Here is a 22631-nt window from a genome sequence, read left to right as displayed (position 1 = left end):
TCCCATCTTTTTGGGTGCTGCTGGGGACCAAGCAGAGTTTATAAAACCCAGCAGGTTGCCATGACTCTGGCCGAGTCTTGGTCAGGGTTCATGTGATGGATCTCCCAGGTATACCTCAAACATTTGCCTACCATGTGTCAGCAGCTGGCTCTGTGTCCTCTTGGAAGGACACCCAAAAATGCCAAAAATGCCAACAGACACACAAGAGCTCTGGGCAGGCCTGTGAGCATCCTGACAGGCACCTGAGAGAGAGGTCTCATGCCTTCCTGGGGCTCCCTGGGCTTGGGCTGGGAGCAAGAACAGGGTTTGGATAGAGCTACCTGGAATTCCTGAGGCAGTCAGAGTGCAGGAGGAGGCCCTTTGGGCTCCTACTAATCAGCATTGCTATCCATAGATTTGAAGCTTGCTGGCTTAGGTGTTCACCTTCTGGTTGTTGGTTTGCTCAAAAGGGCAACATCAAAAGAGGAGCTGGGATTTTGGATAGTAAAAAAAACAGTAGAGATAATCAAGGGACAGGAAGGTGGGATGGGAGGGAAAAGGTGGGCAGAGGCTGCTTACCAGCAAGAATGGACCTATTTCTATATTTCAATAACTGGTACAATCCTACGGAAATCATCTCTATTTGAAGGTTAAAGAAAGAGGATGGGATAGTTTGTGGTGTTTGTCTGCCTTGCTGAAAATCCCTGTGCCCGTCAACACATAAAGTACTGAAGTGCTACCAAGTGCCAGCCCTCTGTTGGGTAGACTAAGATGAATTAGACATAGTGACAGCTAAAGGAGCTCACAGGTACTAGGGAGCCTGCTTTTGCAGAGCTGGATGCTCTAGGTCAAGGTTAGGTTTCCAAGGAAGAAGCCACTAGACCTTCCCGGAGCATCCTGGCAGGCACATCTGAAAGGGCAGAAATGGGGTCAGAAACCCCACGTCCTCTCTCAGCAAGCCCAGAGTCTGGGGGAGAGGGTGTACATGTCCTGCATCCATGTGCCTGAAACAGCTCTCGCCCTCCCTCACTGCTTCCACCTCCCCCCAGGGATGCAACAATGCCTCAGCCAGCCTGGGGAGCTCTTTGTGGAAGAGAGATTTTTTTGGGGTCATTGTTGAAAAAGAATTACAGTTATCAGATAGTAAAGAGTAAGAATACCCACTTGCTTCTCATCATCTGTTTATAAAGTAGTAAAATACAGTAGAGCACCATGGTTCACGGTGTAAAAATAATACTTGCTGATGCTAACAGCAGCGCCAGCAGAACCAGGGCAGCAGAAAGCTACCACAATCCAATTTGGACAGGAGAAAGGAGACACTGGGATTAGTGCATGCACAAGATTGATGTAGATTTTTCCTCCAAAGAGACTCCAGGTTGATTTCCAGAAACAATTATCATCAAGCAGTAGCCACACTCGTCTGTTCATTTATTCACTCAACAAACATGTGTTTGTTGTCCATCCAGGACCCTTGGGGAGGCGTGGACGAGCTCCTCTGGGGCATTCCTCACCCCCAGCAGGAGCTCATAAATTATAGTTTCAAAAAGCAAATAGTGTTCTACCTCTACCAAGAAATTCCTTAATTAGTGTGGGCTATGCCAGCCCCCAAGTAAATGCCACACCCCCCACTAAAGCAAACAGAAGAAGGAATGGTTACATTTCATCTCTGTTCTCCAGGTCATCTGTGCTGCAGGTCATCTGTTCCTCAGCAGGGCTTTCTTAGACACTTCCACGATGGCTTGCAGATCTGACTTCAGAATGTTGACTCTCCTGCTATCTTCAAAAACCATCTTCATGGTCTGTTATGGGGAAGCATAAAACTTAATTAAATCTTATCATTTTACTTTTGCATCATCCTTCTATTTAAATTAAAAAGATTTATTTTTGTTGTTGTTGGGAAGAAAGAAAACTGGATTTGGGTACTACCAATTCAAATAGAATCGAATAATGTCGCTCAGAATAATGTTATCAAGGTCCATCGAATTTCCAACAACAATTAAAATGTTTGAACTTCACACATTCTGGAACTGTGTTTTGGAAGAGCAGCCTTTAGAATGCTTCCGCTCAGAGGCAGATAGATGTGTTGGGCTCCCCGAACCTTGCAGTGCCTCCTCTGCACTCCACATAAGGAACCTGAATTTCTCTAGAAAGGGAAGCAGTGGGCGATGGGGGTCTGGGGGGACTTTCCACTCCAGGAGCAGCAGTGCTGACTGATGCTGGTGGGGAGGGATGCAGGGCTTCAGAAGCAGTCTCTGTCCTCTCCTCTTGGGAGCCAATTTTCTCAGCTGTCCAATGAGGACAATCCAGTCCCTGACATTTTCAGAGTCTGTAGGTTGTCCTCACAACCCCTAGAGCCATCTTCATTTTGCAGAGAAAAGTGAGGGCCCTTGCAGAGTTAAGTAAACTTTCCCAAGTGACAGGAAATAGGAAGATAAGGTGCAGAGCAGGGCCAGTTCTAGGACCCAAGCTGGCCACTTGAGTCTGGCTGGGATGCAGGCGTTGCTGTGGGGCCTTCACCAGTGGACCCATTCAGGAGTGGAGACAGTTAAACAGGAGACCTGGCTGAGCTCTCCCTGAACTGGGACTGATTAGGAACAGGGTGACAGTTCCTAACTTTGTCCTGATCTGGTGCCCACAGGACTTCAGAACAGATTCCTGAGTGTCCCACAGACCAGCATCTTGTAACCTTTTTCTCAGCCCTTCTCTTCCTTCCTCTGACACTGAAGTGAGATAAACCAACCCTGGAGAGGTAAGGTCAGAGCTGAGGAATCTGGCAGCCTGGACACACTGAGTCCATGAGGCGATGAGCAGGGGGAAGGGCTTTGTCTGTCTGTCCCAGGCTCTGCTATGATGCCCATTTACTTCTGAGATTGGCTGCTTTGGTGGACCCCTTGGTGGGATCTCCCTCTGAAACTTTAGAATGGTGACCTGCTCACCCTGCTTTCTCTCCTGAATGGAGGAGGGCAGGAGAGGGTAGGTTTTTCACTGCACTGCCTCTGGGGCCGACCAGACCTGCCAGGTCAGTAGCCAACCAGGTCCTCCTGTCTGCCCTCTGGATAGATGGAAACAGTCTCTCTGTTCTGAGGGCACACTTGTGGCTTGTAGCTTTCACTTCAGAAAGCTGTTGTGTTTCCTCCTGTCTGGTGGGCAGAAACTTACGTTTGCCATGTTGGAAAGGTATGTCTTTCTTCTTAGCCTTTTGACAAACACAGTAATTTCTGTCAAAAACAATAGAAATGGCCATAACTAATAATATAGCACCGTGTTCTCATGTAGGATAGCAGGAAGATGAGGCATGTGCCTAGACTGTCTTCCACACAGGGAGGCCTCCTGTAGCCAGGACTTCCCACTGCCCGCTGGCTCTGTCCAGAATGGCTAGGAGATTTTGGCAAGGGCAACTGGACTAAAATACTCCCCATTTATTCCAGAAAAATGATGTCATTCCAGCTTCTGCCATGCCTGCTTAAAGGAATGTAGGATTTTTGCCTAGAAACCCTGAGTTCCCCAAACTTTCTCATTTCTACAATGCCCTCCTCAGAAATGACCAATGGCAGGGGTGCCAAATGTGGCTACTACTATGCCAGTGGACACCTGCTGCCAAGAGGGTGCTTGCCCCCAAGGTCATAAATGTGTGTGTGAGAGTGTGTATATGCCTGTGTGTCCGTAAAAGAGAGAGTATGCAGAAGTGGTGAGCAGAAAGGGTGAGCTCAGCCCCAGGGCACTTGGAGTTGAACTCTGGGCAAAGCTATAGCCTGCAGTGCCCCCAGGGGTGGTGTATCTACAGAGTTGGTGGTGTTGATGTTGCTGTGGCTGCTGCTGACCTACTTGAGTCTGTTAGAGATTTTGCCCTGACCTCAGTAGGGAATAGGTCCTCTGGAGCTCAGAGAATGAGTCTGCTGACAGCCAGGAATGTAGTTTTATTGAATCTCCCATGAGGGAGAAGCACTGGTTGGATTCCTAGGAACGTTGGATGAATAGCCCCAACTTCAAAGCCAGATAAGTGAGTCACTGTCACCACCTGAGTTTGTCCAGATCTCTACTCCCTGGCCAAGGTTGCTCACTCCTCAGCAGGGCCTAATTTCCTCAGGGCGGGTTGAGCAGGAGTCTAGAGGATAGGACAATTGTTTTCCTCCAGGCTGATGTCTCTCAGAGGGTACTGCTCCACCCAAGAAAGAAGGTGATAGCAGTATTGGAGAGTGACTCAACACAGGTGTCCTGGTGGCTGTCTCCCCTGTGTCCCTCCCCAGAGCTGCAAGTCCCTGAATCTCCTCATGTGACTCTAGTCCACTCAACCCTCCCACCACCAGAGCCTAGGGTAAGTGGCTGCAAATGAAATTTTGTGTGTTGGCCCTTGAAGAAGTTGCCTAAGGACATCTGTCTTTTTCTGGCAGACAGAAACTTTGCTGCTTTTCACAGCTAAATCCTATGTAGGCTTTTCTTCTTCCTGTCTCTGGTTCTCTGGGCCAGTGAGTCCAGCATGAGATTTAGGCTCCACATTCTTCCACAGCTGAGATACCCCTCCAGAACCTCAACCACTGCTCATTGGAGCAGGCAGCCTTTTTTGTGTTTCTGCCCTTCTTACTAGTCTCGATGTGGCTTCTGTAAATCCTTGGCTATAAGACTCTTCTCCTTTTAGCCTTGAGTTGGTTATTCAGGATGATCATTTCCAAATTTAGTTATAACTCTAGTTTGGTCCTGGGAGGAGGTGAGTATAACATCCACCTACTCTGCTGCCATCTTGGATCTGCACTATACTAGCGTTTAAAGGAAGCCATGGTTGGCCTCGAACAGAAAGGTAGCCTGGTGAACGTTGTAGCAGAGACCATATTTTGGCAGCCAGATGAAAAGAAATAGTGTTCTAGAAAGTCAGCAAGTAGATCAGATGACTAAGGTGGAACACCCTACTGGCCCCATAGGTGTGAGAAATTTAAGGATATGGAAGAAATTTCTAAGGAGAAATCTATATTCTTAGAGCCTCCCTGAGAGGTCACATTGAGCACAAAAAGGTTTGATGCCTGAGCCCTGGCCAGCCCTGATCAAGGGGCAAGGAGTGAGGATGGCAGACTTCCCCCAAGGAGCTGTTTGAAGAAGAAAGGTCTGTAGCAGACTGCTTGGAGGCACCAGGTAGGTCCTCCCTTTAAGACAGTCAGGCACCTTTTCTACCTTCCTTTCACTCTGTCAAATTCTTTGTTAAGTATTCCTAAGGAGAATCGGCTGGAAGGTGTGAATAGATGAGCACAACAGTACACCATTGGCACTAAAAACCAGCCAGAAGATCTGAGCAGGATGAATTTGTACATGAGAAGACTAAGCATTCCATACCTGAGAGACCCTGACCAGTCTAAAAGTCAGTTCTGAATCTACTTTCACAGGATTTTTAATTTTTTTCCATCAAAACCTACTTTAAGTTTGGATATCTGTATAAGGGCTAGAAAACCTTCCAAAGCATGAGGTAGCCACAGCTTAAATTTCCTACTGAATAACTGGACAGATTTCAGTTACTGAATAGAAATATCTTCCAGAAAATCATTAGGGAGAATGTCTTTAATCCCCTACAACAAAAGTATAGGAATATTGTGACTGCTGGCTATTACAGATGTGCTCTAGCTACAAGTGGATGGAGGTCACCTATCCTAAAAACTCAGAGAGAGGGCCCCCACATGATCTGAGGGGGCTGCCACCATGCAGCCCTTACTTACTACAGCTTCCTGTGCAGGAGCAGAATTTGAAAATTTTCAAAGATTTTAAAATATTCATAAGTGATTCAAAATTTTAAAAAACACTATACTAGGTAGGTCAAATAAAAATGATCACTTTAGAGATAAAGTTTAAAACAGAAAACAAAACAAAACAAATAAAACCACTCTGGCAGTTGTGTGTATTTCAAAGCAATTATTCTAATTATCCATTTAAAAATGTCTTCTTTTGTTTAAATTATCAAAGAAGAAAGTGACTCAGTTTTGGGTTCTCGGTTACTGAAACCATAGGTTACCATGTACATTGGCTTTTTCTTTACATGAGGTTAACTCAGACTCTCACTGAATTCAAAAATAAAAGCTAAGTTTTAGGGAAAGATCAAAAAGCCACTATTACCTTCTCAGAGGTCTGATGTCCATGGACCTTGAGGAGACGAAGAGCTGTGGTTCTAACCGCAGTATTCAGTGTCCACTTCTAGAAAGGTACAATCCAATAATGCAAACAAATGTCTTCCTACCTTGTACATCTGGACATTGTAGCATCTGAAGAGCTGGCACACTTTTGGCAATGACTTCAGCATGACTGTATCGTGCTGCAGAGATTTCCTGAAGGAAGTAAGCAAGTCCTCCACCTGAGGTCAGGAATGGAACATATCTCCGAAGATTTATTTTGTGCTTGTTGAGATTAATCTCCCATATATACTTAATAAATCCCCAAGTGATAACGGGATAAATTTAATTCCAGTTACTGTAAAGCTGAACCTATCAGGTTTTTCCAGTTGGATGAAATAATAAGGAACATATTTTCATGAGTAAGTTTTCTGGGAGGAAAGATGTTTAACCACAGGGGGGCCTCTGTTGATTACAATAGAATGAGGAAATGGCCAGAGAGGTACATACCAGAGTTTAGAATAAACATTCATTGACTGATTGACCCTCAATTATTTCTCAGTTTTGAAAGACAGATGACAGTATGTAATCAAAGAGGCTTCCTCCTTGACACCAAGCTAGACTTCACCTAAGGATGATGTAAGCAAAAGGGGCCTGGCATCATTCTACACAGGACCTTCCTTTAAAGACCAAAGTGAAAAACTTTCATTGAGAAACAAAATGGCAGCTTTCTTCCTTTTCCTTTCCCCCAAGTTGACTTTTTAGGTACTGTGATTGAACCAAGTGGCCAATCGGCACTGCCAGTTAGTGAAGATTGTTGACTCTTTAATATCTGCAAGCTCCAGTTTTCTAAGGCATGGCATCACTGACACTAGGACCTGCCAGTGACTTCAGGCAAGGGATTATTCCTTCTGTGCAGACTGTCAAAAAGAGATAGGGCCAAGTTATCTTTTTTAAATTTTTATTTATTTTTAAATTTTTATTAATTTTAATTTTTTGTGTTTACATGGATGCAAATGTCTCACTGAATATAATACCCATATAATACCCTCACCCTCACCCACATGTCCTTATTTATAATGCCTATGCCCTTTTCCCCAAAATCCCTCTCCCTTCCCTCTGGGAATTGCTGTCCTGTTATCTGTATCTCTGTCATATATATATAATTTCACTAATCCCTTCAACTTTTCTGATCCCATCCCTTCATCCCCCTTCCTCTGACAGCTGTTCCTCTGCTCCCTGTGACAACCCTCCTTCTGTCTCTATTCCGTTACTCAGTTCACTTTGTTCATTAGATTCCACATATAAGTGAGATCATACGATATTTGTCTTTCTCTGCCTGGCTTATTTCACTTAGCATAATAATTTCCTGGTCCATACATGCTGTGGCAAAAGGTAAGATTTCCTTCTTTTTCTTGGCTGTGTAGTATTCCACTGTGTACCACAGCTTGTGTGTATGTGTGACAGAGACAGAGAGAGACAGAGAGAGGGACAGATAGGGACAGACAAACAAGAATGCAGAGAGACAAGAAACATCAATTCTTCATTGCAACACCTTAGTTGTTCATTGATTGCTTTCTCATATGTGCCTTGACTGGGGGTGCTACAGCAGACTGAGTGACCCCTTGCTCGAGCTAGCAACCTTGGGCTCAAGCTGGTGAGCCTTGCTCAAACCACATGAGCCAGTGCTCAAGCTGGCAACCTAAGGGTTTTGAACCTAGGTCCTCTGAGTTCCAGTTCAACACTCTATCTACTGTGCCACCAACTGGTCAGGCTGTATCACAGCTTTTAATCCACTCATCTACTGATGGACACTTGGACTGTTTCCAAATCTTGGCTATTGTAAACAATACCGCAATAAATGTGGGAGTGCACATCTTTTTTTAAATAAGTGATTTGGCATTCTTAGGATATATTCCTAAAAGCTGGGTCAAAAGGCAGTTCCATTTTTAATTTTTTGGGGAATCTCCATACTGTTTTCCACAGAGGCTGCACCAGTCTGCATTCCCACCAGCAGTGCAGGAGGGTTCTCTTTTCTCCACACCCTCGTCAGCACTTATTGTATGTTGTTTTGGTTTGTTCTTTTTTAATCTTATTTTTATTAATTTTAATGCAGTGATATTGATAAATCAGGGTACATATGTTCCGAGAAAACATCTCCAGATTATTTTGACATTTGATTATGCTGTATACCCCTTACCCAAAGTCAAATTGTCTTCCATCACCTTCTGTTTTTCTTTGTGCCCTTCCCCTCCCCCCACTCCCTCTCTCTCCTTTCTCACCACATCCCAACCCCTCCCAACCCCTACCCCCGTTACCATCACATTCTTATCCATGTCTCTGAGTATCATTTTTATGTCCCATCTATGTATGGGTACATATAGTTATCAGTTTTTTCTGGTTTACTTATTTCACTTCGTATAATGTTATCAAGGTCCATCCATGTTATTGTAAATGATCCGATGTCATCATTTCTTATGGCTGAGTAGTATTCCATAGTCTATATGTACCAAAGCTTTTTAATTCACTCGTCCTCCGACGAAAACTTGGGCTGTTTCCAGATCTTCGCTATTGTGAACGATACTGCCATAAACATAGGGGTGCATTTCTTCTTCTGGAACAGTTCTATGGTGTTCTTGGGGTATATTCCTAAAAGTGGGATAGCTGGGTCAAAAGGCAGTTCCATTTTTAATTTTTTGAGGAATCTCCATACTGTTTTCCACAGAGGCTGCACCAGTCTGCATTTCCACCAGCAGTGCAGGAGGGTTCCCTTTTCTCCACATCCTCGCCAGCACTTATTCGGTGTTGTTTTGTTGATGAGCGCCATTCTGGCTGGAGTGAGGTGATATCTCATTGTGGTTTTAATTTGCATTTCTCTAATGATTAGTGATGTTGAGCATTTTTTCATATGCCTATTGGCCATCTGTATGTCCTCTTTGGAAAAGTGTCTATTCACTTCTTTTTCTCATTTTTTGATTGGACTGTCTTCTTTCTAGTGTTGAGATTTACAATTTCTTTATAAATTTTGGTTATTAACCCCTTATGAGATATACTGTCAAATATGTTCTCCCATTGTGTAGTTTGTCTTTTTATTCTGTTCTTATTGTTTTTGGCTGTGCAAAAGCTTTTTAGTTTGATCTAGTCCCATTTGTTTATCCTATCTTTTATTTCACTTGCCTGTGGAGATAAATCAGCAAATATATAGCTGTGAGAGATGTCAGAAAGCTTACTGCCTATGTTTTCTTCTAAGACGATTATGGTTTTTTCACGGCTTATGTTTAAGTTTTATCCATTTTGAGTTTATTTTTGTGAATGGTGTAAGTTGGCAGCCTAGTTTCATTTTTTTTTGCAGGTAGATGTCCAATTTTCCCAACACCATTTATTAAAGAGGCTGTCTTTAATCCATTCTGTGCCCTTACATCCTTTGTCAAATATCAGTTGTCCATAGAGCTGTGGGTTTATTTCTGGGTTCTCTGTTCTGTTCCATTGATCTATGTGCCTGCTCTTATGCCAGTACCAGATTGTTTTGAGTACAATGGCCTTGTAGTATAGCTTGATATCAGGAAGTGTGATACTTCCCTCTTTATTCTTCTTTTTAAAGATTGCTGAGGCTATTTGTGTTCTCTTTTGGTTCCATATAAATTTTTGAAATATTTGATCTATATCTTTAAAGTATGTCATTGGTATTTTAATTGGTATTGTATTGAATTTATAAATTGCTTTGGGTAATATAGACATTTTAATGATGTTTATTCTTCCTAACCATGAGAACGGTATATTCTTCCACATGTTTGTATCTTCTTGGATTTCTTTTATCAATGTTTTATAATTTTCCAAGTACAAGTCTTTAGTCTCCTTAGTTAAATGTACTCCTGGGTACTTTATTTTTTTGATTGTAATAGTGAATAAGATTGTTTCCTTAATTTCTCTTTCTGACTGTTCATTGTTGGTGTGTAAAAATGCCTCTGATTTCTGAGTATTAATTTTATATCCTGCCACTTTACTGAATTCATTTATCAGGTCCAGTAGTTTTTTGACTGAGACTTTAGGGTTTTCTATATACAATATCATATCATCTGCAAATAATGATAGCTTTACTTCTTCTTTTCCAACTTGAATGCCTTTTATTTCTTCTTCTTGTCTGATTGCTGTGGCTAGGACTTCCAGACTATGTTGAATAAGAGTGGTGAAAGGGGGCACCCCTGCCTTATTCCTGATCTTAAGGGGATTGCTTTTAATTTTTGCCCATTGAGTATGATGTTGGCTGTGGGTTTGTCATAGATGGCTTTTTTCATGTTTAAGTATGTTCCCTGTATTTCTACTTTGTTGAAAGTTTTGATCATGAATGGGTGCTGGATTTTATTAAATGCTTTTTCTGCATCTATTGAAATTATCATGTGGTTTTTCTCCTTCCTTTTGTTTATGTGATGAATCACATTGAATGATTTGAGAATATTGTACCAGCCTTGCCTCCCCAGAATAAATCCCACTTGATCCTGGTGTATGATTTTTTCCATATATTGTTGGATCTGGTTTGCTAATATTTTGTTGAGGATTTTAGCATCTATATTCATCAGGGATATTGGCCTATAGTTTTCTTTCTTTGTGTTGTCTTTGCCTGGTCTTGGAATCAGAATTATGCTTGCCTCATAAAAAGAGCTTGGAAAATTTCCTTCCTTTTGAATTTTTTGAAATAGCTTGAGAAAAATAGAAGTTAGTTCTTCTTTAAATATTTGGTAAAATTTACATGTAAAGCCATCAGGCCCCAGAATTTTCTTTGTTGGGAGTTTTTTTGATAACTGTTTCTATATCATTTGTTGTAATCAGTCTGTTTAGGTTTTCTGATTCTTCCAGATTGATTTTTTTTTGTATTTTTCTGAAGCTGGAAATGGGGAGAGACAGTCAGACAGACTCCTGCATGTGCCCGACCAGGATCCACCTGGGACACCTACCAGGGGGCGATGCTCTGCCCACCAGGGGGCGATGCTCTGTCCCTCCAGGGCATCACTCTCTTGCGACCAGAGCCACTCCAGCTCCTGGGGCAGAGGCCAAGAAGCCATCCCCAGCGCCCGGGCCATCTTTGCTCCAATGGAGCCTCGCTGCGGGAGGGGAAGAGAGAGACAGAGAGGAAGGAGAGGGATAGGGGTGGAGAAGCAGATGGGCGCTTTTCCTGTGTGCCCTAGCCGGGAATCGAACCCGGGACTTCTACACGCCAGGCCGACGTTCTACCACTGAGCCAACTGGCCAGGGCCTTCCAGATTGATTTTTTGAAGATTGAATGTTTCAAGGAATTTGTCCATTTCATCTAGGTTGTCTAGTTTTTTGGCATACAGTTCTTCATAGTATTTTCTTACAATATTTTGTATTTCTGTTGTGTCAGTTGTTATTTCTCCACTCTCATTTCTAATTTTATTTATTTGAGTCTTCTGTTTTTTCTTGGTGAGTCTGGTTAAAGGTTCATCAATCTATCTTGTTTACCTTTTCAAAGAACCAGCGCCTAGTTTCATTGATCCTCTGTATTGTTTCTTGAGCCTCTATGTCATTTATTTCTGCTCTGATCTTTATTATTTCCTTCTTTCTACTATATTTGGGCTTTATTTGCTGTTCTTTTTCTAGTTCTTTTAGATGCAGGGTTAAGTTGTTTATTTGATCTTTTTCTAGTTTCTTAATGTGTGCCTGTAGTGCTATGAACTTCCCTCTCAGTACTGCTTTTTCTGTGTCCCATAAATTTTGACTTGTTGTATGCTCATTATCATTCATTTTTAGGAATTTTTAAATTTCTTCTTTGATCTTATTCTTAATCCATTTGTTATTTAACAACCTGCTATTTAGTTTCCATGTGTTTGAGAATTTTTTAGCTTTTCTGTTCTGTTTGATTTCTATTTTCAGGCCATTGTGATCTAGAAAGTGCTTGATATGATTTCAATCATCTTAAATTTGTTGAAACCATCTTTGTGCCCTAACATGTGGTCTATCCTAGAGAATGCACCATGAGCACTTGAAAAGAATGTATATTCTGCTGCTTTAGGATGAAAGGTTCTGAAGATATCTATTAAATCCAGTTGATGTAGTGTGTTGTTTAAGTCTGCTGTTTCTTTGTTAATTTTCTTTCTTGGGGATCTATCTAGTGATGTGAGTGAGGTATTAAAATCCCCTACTATTATAGTTTTGCTGTTGATCTCACCCTTTATATCCATCAAAGTCTGCTTTATATATTTAAGTGCTCCTATATTAGGTGCATAGATATTTATAATAGTTATATCTTCGTGTTGGATTGCTCCCTTTATCATTATGTAGTGACCTTCTTTATCTCTTACTATATTCTTTGTTTTAAAGTCCATTTTGTCTGATATAAGTATTGCTACCCCAGCTTTTTTTTTTCATTTCCATTTGCATGAAATGTTTTTTTCCACCCTTTTACCTTCAGTCTATGTGCATCTTTTGATTTAAGGTGTGTCTCTTGTTGACAGCATATGTATGGGTCCTGTTTTCTTATCCATGAAGCTACCGTATGTCTTCTGATTGGGTCATTTTGTCCTCCATCACCTTCTATCTAGTTTCCTTTGTGCCCCTCCTCTGCCCCTTCCCCCTCTCCCTCCTTCCCTGCCCCCCCATAACCACCACACTCTTGTCCATGTCTCTTAGTCTCATTTTTATGTCCCACCAATGTATGGAATTCTTCAGTTCTTCTTGTTTTTTTTTTCTGATTTACTTATAATGTTATCAAGATCCCACCATTTTGTTGTAAGTGATCCGATGTCATCATTTCTTATGGCTGAATAGTATACCATGGTGTATATGTGCCACATCTTCTTTATCCAGTCTTCTATATATTTTTTTTACAGTGATTAACGCCTTTAAGCAAACTCTTGGCCAATACAGCAAGAATCCATAAAAGAGTAGTGTCTTCAACATGTTCACCAAGTCCAAGTTGGCCCCAACACCATGCCAAATCCCTGGAAATTGCACCCCAACCCCAGTTCAGTCCATCAGGAGCTGTCACAAGGAGCAGGAGTCCAGGAAAAGTCCACATCCAGGAAAAGTTCGCATGGCACTGGAATTGTTGTCAAAATTCCACACTATGCAGCTCACGTCCAAGTCCCAATGACTGCTGCTTCTAGTTGGTAATGATTCAGGTAGACTGGAAAAGCCATCTGCAGCATGTGTGGAGATGGAGCCTCCACTCTCCTCTGCCTGGAAAGATGAGACCAAGCTGCTCCTCCCTGGAGTTCCACGACTGTGGCCTGGCAAAGAGAACCCTGGGATACACTAAGCTGGGCGGCAAAGGTAGATTCATAATAGAAGTTGGCAAAAGGGGGAAAGAGAGCTCTAAATTAGGAGTAGGTCCCAGCCTGAAATATGAGTAGGGCATTGAGGTAGTAAGGAATAAAGGAAACACTATATATTAAACAAAGCAGCAGAAAATAGGACTATCAATACCCACAACAGAGATCTTCGAGGGAAGAATAAAAAACCTGACTATTCAGGCATGACATAGTTAAGTGGCTTTGTGAAAATGAGATCAGTTTATCTGCTTCTTGGAAGAAATACCCTAGGCTCGTCCACAGTGTTGTAGATGGGGCCAACAGCCCTGGGAACCTTCAGCCTTCAGTGGAAAACCCCAGCATTCTGGGCAAGGTTAGGCCATAGGTGGCTGGAGCAGGGCTGGAAGAGATTGAACCCTCCCTTAGAGGAGCGAGGGGGAAGCCTACCTTCCAGTGTCCCTGTTTCCTCACAGCAGAGGCATGTAAGCCTGGCAGGCTTTAGCTCAATGACCTTCCTTTCCACTATTGAAGCAGGACCCAGATGGCATCCTATGAGACCCCTTTGGGGCATTGGAGCCTTTAAGGGTGTATCCTAAAAGCTGGTAGTTCCCTTGATCTCTATTGGGCGTTTTCTGCCTCTTGGTATCTTAAAGGCCATGCTCAGAAGATCTCGCTGAGGTGTTTGAGGATCCCCATTCGCCTATATAATTCTTTTCCATATATCTGGAGCTATTTGGAAAGAGACAAAATAGTGTTATTAGCTGGATCAAATAGAGAAGGTAGTAGTTTTCAGAAGAAAAAGATTTGGGGTCTCCTGTTCATCAGCATTCAAAAGAAATTTAAAAATTTTTTTAAGTAAAAAGCATGATATGGTAGACCCGTAGGAGTTCCAGGATATGATCCCCCCCTTTAAATTTTTTTTTAATTGACCTTCAAATATTTGCTGGTACACTTTAATAATACCTTGACTTTAAAGATTGTAAGAATGACAAAATAAAGTAAATGCTTTTGCTCCATACGCAGGAGCATTGTCAGTTTAACCAGTTTAGGAAATCTAATAATAGAACAGTGCATACAAACAATGAGCTATAGCATGCTTAGCAGCCTCTCCTGTTCTGACAGAGGTTACTATAAATCCAGAATATGTATCCACTGTAACGTGGACATAGGACTGTTTGCCAAATGAAGGCATATGAGTAACATCCATTTGCCAGAGTTGTCCTGGTATGGGTCCTTGAGGGTTAACTCCAAATGAAGGGGCAGATTGTAGTATAGGACCCCTTGGACAGGATTTCCCAGTCTGCCGTGCTGCTTCCTGAGAAAGTTGAAACTGTTTACACAGGGCTGCAGCATTCTGGTGATGAATAGTATGAGACTGAATTGCTCGATCTGTTGTGGTTGCTCCAAATAATTTTCTTTTGGGTAGCTTGATCAACAAGGGCATTCCTAGGCCCTGGCCAGTTGGCTCAGTGGTAGAGCATCGGCCTGGTGTTCAGGAGTCCCGGGTTCGATTCCCAGCCAGGGCACACAGGAGAAGCGCCCATCTGCTTCTCCACTCTTCCCCTTCTCCCTCCCCTCTATCTCTGTCCTCCCTTCCCGCAGCCAAGGCTCCGTTGGAGCAAAGTTGGCCTGGGCACTGAGGATGGCTCTGCAGCCTCTGTCTCAGGTGCTAGAATGGCTCTAACTGCAAAAGAGCGACACCCCAGATGGGCAGAGCATACCCCTCTGGTAGGCGTGCCGGGTAGATCCCTGTCGGGTGCATGCGGGGAGTCTGTCTGACTGCCTTCCCATTTCCAACTTCAGAAAAATATTATACAAAAAAAAGGGGGGGGGCATTTTCTTGTGCTAAAGCTCCAGGGAGCATGGAGTGAGCTTGAGGATGTCGTATAAAACATGGAGCTCTATGTTGACATACAAGTCTTTGAAGAAGGCGGAACTGCTGAAATAGTTCATCAGCATTTATCCCTAAGACAGCAGTCTTTATAGTGGAAACACCATAAGTAAATATTTGCTGTCTGTATATAGATTAAAGGGGGGATATGGCAAATGCTGAAAAGCCATGATCATGGCATATAATTCTAGACTTTGAGCTGATTTTAAGTTGACAGTTTCAGTATAAAGTTGTCCATTGATTTGCAAGAGCGATTTGCCATTTAGTGGAAGTTTCCCAGAGCCATTGTTGTTGATACTTTCAAAAAAGGAATAACAATAATTTTGAGGCTCAAAACCTATAAGCTGTAAGGGTCGCCTATGCCCCTTGATAATCCAGGAGGCAACAAAATCAAAATATGGAAGTGTATTCCATGGGCTATTAGATGGTTCAATGTGCCCGAGCTGTAGCTGCTCTTGTACCAATTGAGCCACTGCCTTAAGTTTCTCCTGAGAAACGGGTCATTGGTCTACCCATACAGGATTATCTGAGACCAAGTAATTGGTTCTGCACAATGCGTTATTGAGGTAGCATGAGCTACCAAGGCCCCTATGCTAAATTTTGATATCCTACTCTACCCCTTCTGGTATTGGGTGCCATTTCTATGGGGGTGAGAATTCCTCGCTGTTCTTTCCATAGTCCCTTGGTGGGCAAAAATCCCCGATCAAGCATCTGAGTACTGACTAAACCATTAGGACTGAAAAGCAACGCTCCCATATTTTTCAAAACATCTCTACCCCACAAATTAACTGGCTATCCAGGGAGCACATAAGGCTTAAAAAAATTCCAGAATGACCTTCTTAATCTTACCAATGTAGAAAACTAGAACTTTGTTGAGGGGATCTACTCTGCCCTATACCTTGTAATTCTGTGTAAGGTTATTATTGATATGTAGTTGTTTATTGCCATTTTATTCTTTAAAGCTGTATTCCTCTTTTGCTATATTTTTTTCCCACTTTGATCTGTTTACACCATGCCCCTTAACATTCCTGCAGCATTGGTTTGGTTGTAATGAATTCCTTGAGGGTTTTTTTGTCTGGGAAGCTTTTTATTTCTCCTTCAATTTTAAATGATAGCCTTGCTGGATAAAGTAGTCTTGGTTGTAGGTTCTTGTTCTGCATTACTTTGAATATTTCTTGCCATTCCCTTCTGGCCTCAAGTGTTTCTGTTGAGAAGTCTGATGTCATCCTTATGGGGGCTCCTTTGTAGGTGATAGCCTTTTTTTCTCTTTCAGCTTTTAATATTTTCTCTTTATCACTTAGCTTTGGTATTTTAATTATGATGTGTCTTGGTGTAGTTTTCTTTGGGTTTCTCTTTAATGGAGTTCTCTGTGCTTCTTGAACTTGTACGAGTTTCTGCTACATTAATTTAGGGAAGTTTTCAGCTATGATATGATTGAACAGTCTCTATCCCTGTTCTTTCTCTTCTTCTTTAGGAATCCCTATGATGCGGATGTTATTTCTCTTCATGTTGTCACAGAGCTCTCTAAGAGTTTCCTCAGACTTTTTGAGTCTCTTTTTTTTTCTTTTCTGCTTTTATGCCTTCATTCCAGTTGTCCTCCAACTTGCTGATTTGATCCTCAGCTCTATCCATCCTGTTTTTAATTCCTTCCATTGTGGTCTTCATTTCTGATATTGTATTTGTCATCTCTGACTGATTCTTTTTTAATATTTCAATATCCTTTTTTATACTTGCTATTTCTTTATTTATGTGTTTATAATGACCATCCATTGTTGTTCTAAGATCCCTAAGCATCCTTACAATTCTTATTTTGAACTCCACATCTGGAAGTTTGGTTATTTCCATATCTCTCAGTTCATTTCCTTGATGTTTCTCTTGTGGTTTCATTTGGATTGCACTTCTCTGTCTTCTCATATCTATGTATTTGGGTGTTTTGTTTGTAGAGCTGGTTGAGTCTAGGCTTGGTGTTGTCTGCCTCCAGTTTTCAATTCTGTTATTTCTAGGTCTTCTTGGATTGGCATCAGCTATTATTTGTAATCCACTTTTGGATTTGGGCCACTTTGAAGTCTTGATTTGTTTGTTTTCTTAACAGGTGATTTTCTTGTTGCTTATCTCAGCAGGGGGCTCATTTGAAACTGTATCCAGGAATGCGGTGGGTGTAACCTGAGCTCTGCCAGTTAATCTCTCTGGGGCAGGTTGTTTTCTCAGGTTCAGTAGGGGGAGGTGTATCTCAGATCTCCATGGAGACCTGAGTTACTGCCCCTCCTCCCTACTTTCTATTTTCAGCTGTGTCTTGTTGCGCTGATTGGAGCTGGAGAGATGTCTGGAGATCTGTGACCTGGAAGTACTTTTTATTCTCTTTTGTGGAAGGATCAGCCCCTCTCCCAGCTATGGCTGCCTCCAGCACTGAATGAGTCAGCTTTTCAGGTCATCCCCTGCATTCCTCTGCCCCTCACCGTCTCTCTCTCTCTCTCTCCCCCTTTCTTTTTGGAAGACACGCTGGCCCTTTCAACACCCCTCGTTCCCTGGTTGTCAGGCAAATTGCTGTGAGAAGTATTTACTGCTCTTTTCCTTGGAGTAAGATCCCTTCTGCTCTCAGCCTCAACCCCCTCTGTTCTTATAAGCAGGGGAGATTTAGGTGCTCTCTACCAGGTTTGTTGTGGCTTCTTCTTTGCTCCTTGGTTTTTAAGAGCTGTTCTTGTAGTCCAGATTTGGTTTTTCATGCTGATTGTTCATAAATTAGTTTATAATCTAGTTCGGTGGTGTGAACTGGGATTCTATGTGTCTGCCTACTCTGCTGCCATCTTCAGCTTTGGTGTGTTGTTTTGTTGATGAGAACCATTTTGACAGGTGTGAGGTGGTATCTCATTGTGGTTTTAATTTGCATTTCTCTGATGATTAGTGACATTGAACATTTTTTCATATCTTTATTGGCCATCTGCAAGTCCTTTTTGGAGAAGAGTCTATTTAGTTCTTTATCCCATTTTTAAATTGGATTGTTTACTTTCCTGGTGTTGAGTTTTACAAGTTCTTTATAAATTTTGGTTAATAACCCCTTATCAGACATATTGGCGAATGTGTTCTCTCATTGTGTGGGTTGTCTTTTTATTTTGTTAATAGTGTCTTTTGCTGTGCTAAAGCTTTTTAGTTTGATATAGTCCCTTTTTTCATTCTGTCCTTTATTTCACTTGCCTGTGGAGATAAATCCACAGAAATATTACTATGAGAGATATTGGAGAGTTTACTGCCTATGTTTTCTTCCAAGATGTTTATGGTATCACAACTTACATTTAAGTCTTTTATCCATTTTGAGTTTATTTTTGTGAATGGTATAAATCGATGGTCTAGTTTCATTTTTTTGCATGTACCTGTCCAGTTTCACTAATCCCTTATAGTATAACTTGATATCAGGAAGTGTGATACCTCCCACTTTATTCTTTTGTATTTCAAGATTGCTGAGGCTATTTGTGTTCTTTTTTGGTTCCATTTAAATTTTGGGGATATTGTTCTATATCTTTGAAGTATATCATTGGTATTTTAATAGAAATTTCATTGAATTTATAGATTGCTTTGGGTAATTAAGACATTTTAATGATGTTTATTCTTTTTACTCATGACCATGATATATACTTCTACTTGTTTGTATTTTCATTGATTTTTTTTTATCAATGTTTTATAATTTTCTCAGTACAAGTCTTTTACCTCCTTGGTTAAATTTACTCCTAGGTACTTTACTTTTTTTGTTGCAATAGTGAAGGGGATTGTTTCCTTAATTTCTGTTTCAGACAGTTTTTTGTTGGTGTATAAAAATGCCACTGATTTCTGAATATTTATTTTATATCCTGCCACCTTGCTGAATTCATTTATCAGGTTTAGTAGTTTTTTGACTGAGACTTTAGGGTTTCTGTGTATAGTATCATCTCATCAGCAAATAACAAGAGTTTTACTTCTTCTTTTCCAATTTGGACGCCTTTTATTTCTTCTTCTTGTCTGATTGCTGTGGCTAGGACTTCCAGAACAATGTTGAATAAGAGTGGTGAAAGGGGGCATTCATGCCTTATTCCTGATCTTAAGAGGATTTTTTTTTAATTTTTGCCCATTGAGTATGATGTTGGCTGTGGGTTTTTCATAGATGGCCTTTCTCATGTTGAAGTATGTTCCCTGTATTCCCACTTTGCTGAGAGTTTTGATCATGAATGGGTGCTGGGCTTTATCAAATGCCTTTTCTGCATCTATTGATAATATCATGTGATTTTTCTCCTCTCTTTTGTTTATGTGATGAATCACAATAATTGATTTGCAAATATTGTGCCAGCCTTGCCTCCCCATAATAAATCCTACTTGATCATGATGTATGATTTATTTCCTGTATTGCTGGATCCAGTTTCCAACTCTTGAGTTACCCCATGATGAACCCTTAATCCAAAACCCTGTTATCAGGTGCATGAATTTTAGAGAAGACTTCTCCCAAGAGACTCAGAGATATTCAACAAAAAATAAAGTAGTGGAATAAGCAGGATATACATAGTAACCTTTTTTATCTCAGGTTGGTAAATTTGGAGCATGACTTTTTGATAGGTTTGAATGAGACAGCAGTCCTGGGCTCATCTCTGCTAATTCCCTCACCATTTATGCCCAACGTCATCACATCCTGTTGAGTCTGCTTCAGAAATATTTCTCTCCAATGTCACTGCTCTAAATATGATGACCCTCATCACTTCATACCTCTCTATGACAAAGCCTCCTGACCATCCTCTCTGTTCAAATATGGCAACCTGTCACTGCTCCCACATATCTCTTCAATAAGTCAGAATTCTTGATAAGGCATACAATCTTTTTAGCATCAGCCTACTTTTCCACCTCCCTTCTGGCTTCTTTCCTTTAGAGATAATAGAATTTAGTGACCTTTCTGTCACATGCCAGTTAACATGTTGCTGCCTTTGTCCACACCGATTGTTTACTTCCAATCCCTTTCCTAGTCCACTTTAGTCTGCTGAACCTCTGGTCTTCCACCAAGGTTCAACTATATAGCCTCCTCTTGTGAGCTTGCCCTAGCCATCTTTGATACTTTTCCTCTGGGCACCCAAAATAGTTTAATCATACTGCTGTTCTAAAACATGTCATACTGTATCATATTTATTGGCTTATTTAACTCCTTTTGGAACCAGACTATTAGCTTATTAAGACTTATGGAAGAATACTTTCTTAGTTCTAGAACAAGCACTGGTCACAGCATAATAATTAAGTTAATATTAATGAGTGAATGAAGAAAAGGAGAATATAACAGATATCTAATGTGGGTGGATATTTTAAACATTGCATTAATAGGACAGGGGCCATTCTGAAGACATCTTGGTCTGTGTCTTACTATAATGCTTCACACTGAATAAGTACTAGATACATTCATGCTGAATGGATATTATCACCCAAAGTTTAAGTATTTAGAACACTAAAGCATCAGAAAAGCTTTTATTTGAATGTGTACTTTTTTTCCTAGATTTCCATTTTTCTACTGCAAAAGGTAAAACTCAGAATGATTAAAAGATGTATCATGTTTTCCACAATCCAATTATTATAATATCCATATCAAATCACTCTGGTTCAAAGTCTTGTTTCTTTAGCAGTTAGCATGTATCAATAAAAAAATGACTCTTCAGCATTATTGAAAATTCCAGGATAGATAATATTACCAATACTTTATTCAAAATCAGTTGTATTTAAGATCCAAAAAATAGCTGAATTATATCTAAAGTATAAAGTTATATATATTAGCACCTTGGAAAATTGCTAAATGATTAATCTGAGTAAATGTATCTCCCTCAAGAACTCATTAATTATAAAATATCTGAATTCTGAGTAAGTGCAGTGAATTCAACTAGATGTCCTATGAGGATCTTTTCAAGTAAAATGGTTAGATAAATAAAAGGCAGGCTGACAGCTGTTGGATGGTGGGCCTTATGGAACAATGGAGGGATTGAGCAAACAACAACAACAAACAAACAAACAAACAACAAACTCATGTACATGAACAACAGTGTGGTGAATGCCTGGAGTAGGGGTGCACGGCGAGATGGAGGAGGGTATAGGATGGATAAATGGTGATGGATGGAGACTTGACTTGGGATAGTGAACACACAATAAAGTATACAGATGATGTGTTGTGGAATTGAGCACCTGAAACCTGTATAATTTTGTTAACTAGTGTCACCACAATAAATTCAATAAATAGGAAAAAAACAAAAATAAATGCTTGTATTTTGTAGATAAAACCCTACCTTTTTAAGTTCTTGGTTTCTCACATTTTGTAAAATGTCTTGACAATAGTTACAGTATTCATAAGCAAGAAAGGCCATCTAGGAAGGAGATGGAAAATTATTTCAGTTTGAAGGCTACTTCAAGAATGAATTGCTCCTCAAAGGCCTTTATAAACTCCTTGGAAGCTGTTGCACTTCTAGTATGACAGTAGCTGAGTTCTTCCTTCTGTGCAGTAACACATACCTTATTGGCCTAAAACTGAGTGGCTTCCATTTTGATGTGGTAACTTGAGGATCTGTACCACCCTTTATAAAGACAACTTTCTTTCTAAACCCCAATTTTCCTCCTCCATATTTAATCAGTTCCTATTTCTAGAAAATCCACATATCTATTACCTTCTCTGTCATGGGAGGCCCTCACTCTAGAATATGATAGAGTAGTCCCAGGTGGAGCCTTTTTATAAGACAAGAGAAGAAGACCTAAATTTTCTGACCACCACCAAGCCCAAGAGGAAATGTTGGTCCTCATGGGTCTGGGAGATGGCAAATATTACGCCATCTGGTATAACACTCATAACAGGCAAATAAAAAGACATTTACTGCCTGAGGTATCAAAGACATAAAAAGTTAGTTTCCCTAGGCGTGCAAGCCCACCAATTTGTAGGAGTACTTCTTTGCCAGTTCTTGCTCCCAGAATAGACATCTCCTGAATTCAGACAAAGGTGATAAACTGGGTCAGTTATCAGTGAATAATTTTCACACTAGAAATCATTTACACAATAGATTATTTCTTTAAAATGAAATGCATTTTCTCATGTATAAGCATGTAATAATCACATTACTACTATAGGTTAACGTTTTATGTAATCTCTTACCTCTGCACACATTATTGATCCCAGCAACTTTCATTTCAACTGATACTAACCTTTTTTATAATTCTATTAATTATGGTCATCAGGAAAAAGTTAGAACTTAATATATTGCCCAATGTATCACTGCTGCAGTCATGTATTACAAGTGCTGTATAGTAGCACACAATAAAAATATTATCTATGAATAACTTATTGCCACAAATACATTTTTACAACCCTGTCCACCTAGTTGTTCCTCCTTGAGTCACCATGTCTGCATTATAAAAATAGCTAGTTGTATCAGA

General features: G+C 40.7%; 1 protein-coding gene across 1 annotated transcript in view; it reads right to left on the bottom strand.

The window, feature by feature from the left end:
• RFX8 (regulatory factor X8) overlaps nucleotides 1–22631 on the bottom strand; it is a 96355-nt gene that overhangs the window by 10602 nt on the left and 63122 nt on the right. The window contains 7 exon segments of the mRNA XM_066372689.1: nucleotides 1637–1778; nucleotides 3139–3197; nucleotides 5378–5531; nucleotides 6194–6307; nucleotides 21497–21574; nucleotides 22130–22203; nucleotides 22206–22236. Of these exon segments, the coding sequence (XP_066228786.1) occupies nucleotides 1637–1778; nucleotides 3139–3197; nucleotides 5378–5531; nucleotides 6194–6307; nucleotides 21497–21574; nucleotides 22130–22203; nucleotides 22206–22236 (652 nt within the window).

Source organism: Saccopteryx leptura, chromosome 3, assembly GCF_036850995.1.
Source record: "Saccopteryx leptura isolate mSacLep1 chromosome 3, mSacLep1_pri_phased_curated, whole genome shotgun sequence".
Lineage (NCBI taxonomy): Eukaryota > Metazoa > Chordata > Mammalia > Chiroptera > Emballonuridae > Saccopteryx > Saccopteryx leptura.
The sequence above is the reverse complement of the archived record's forward strand: the minus strand, read 5'-3'. Positions and strand labels throughout refer to the sequence as shown.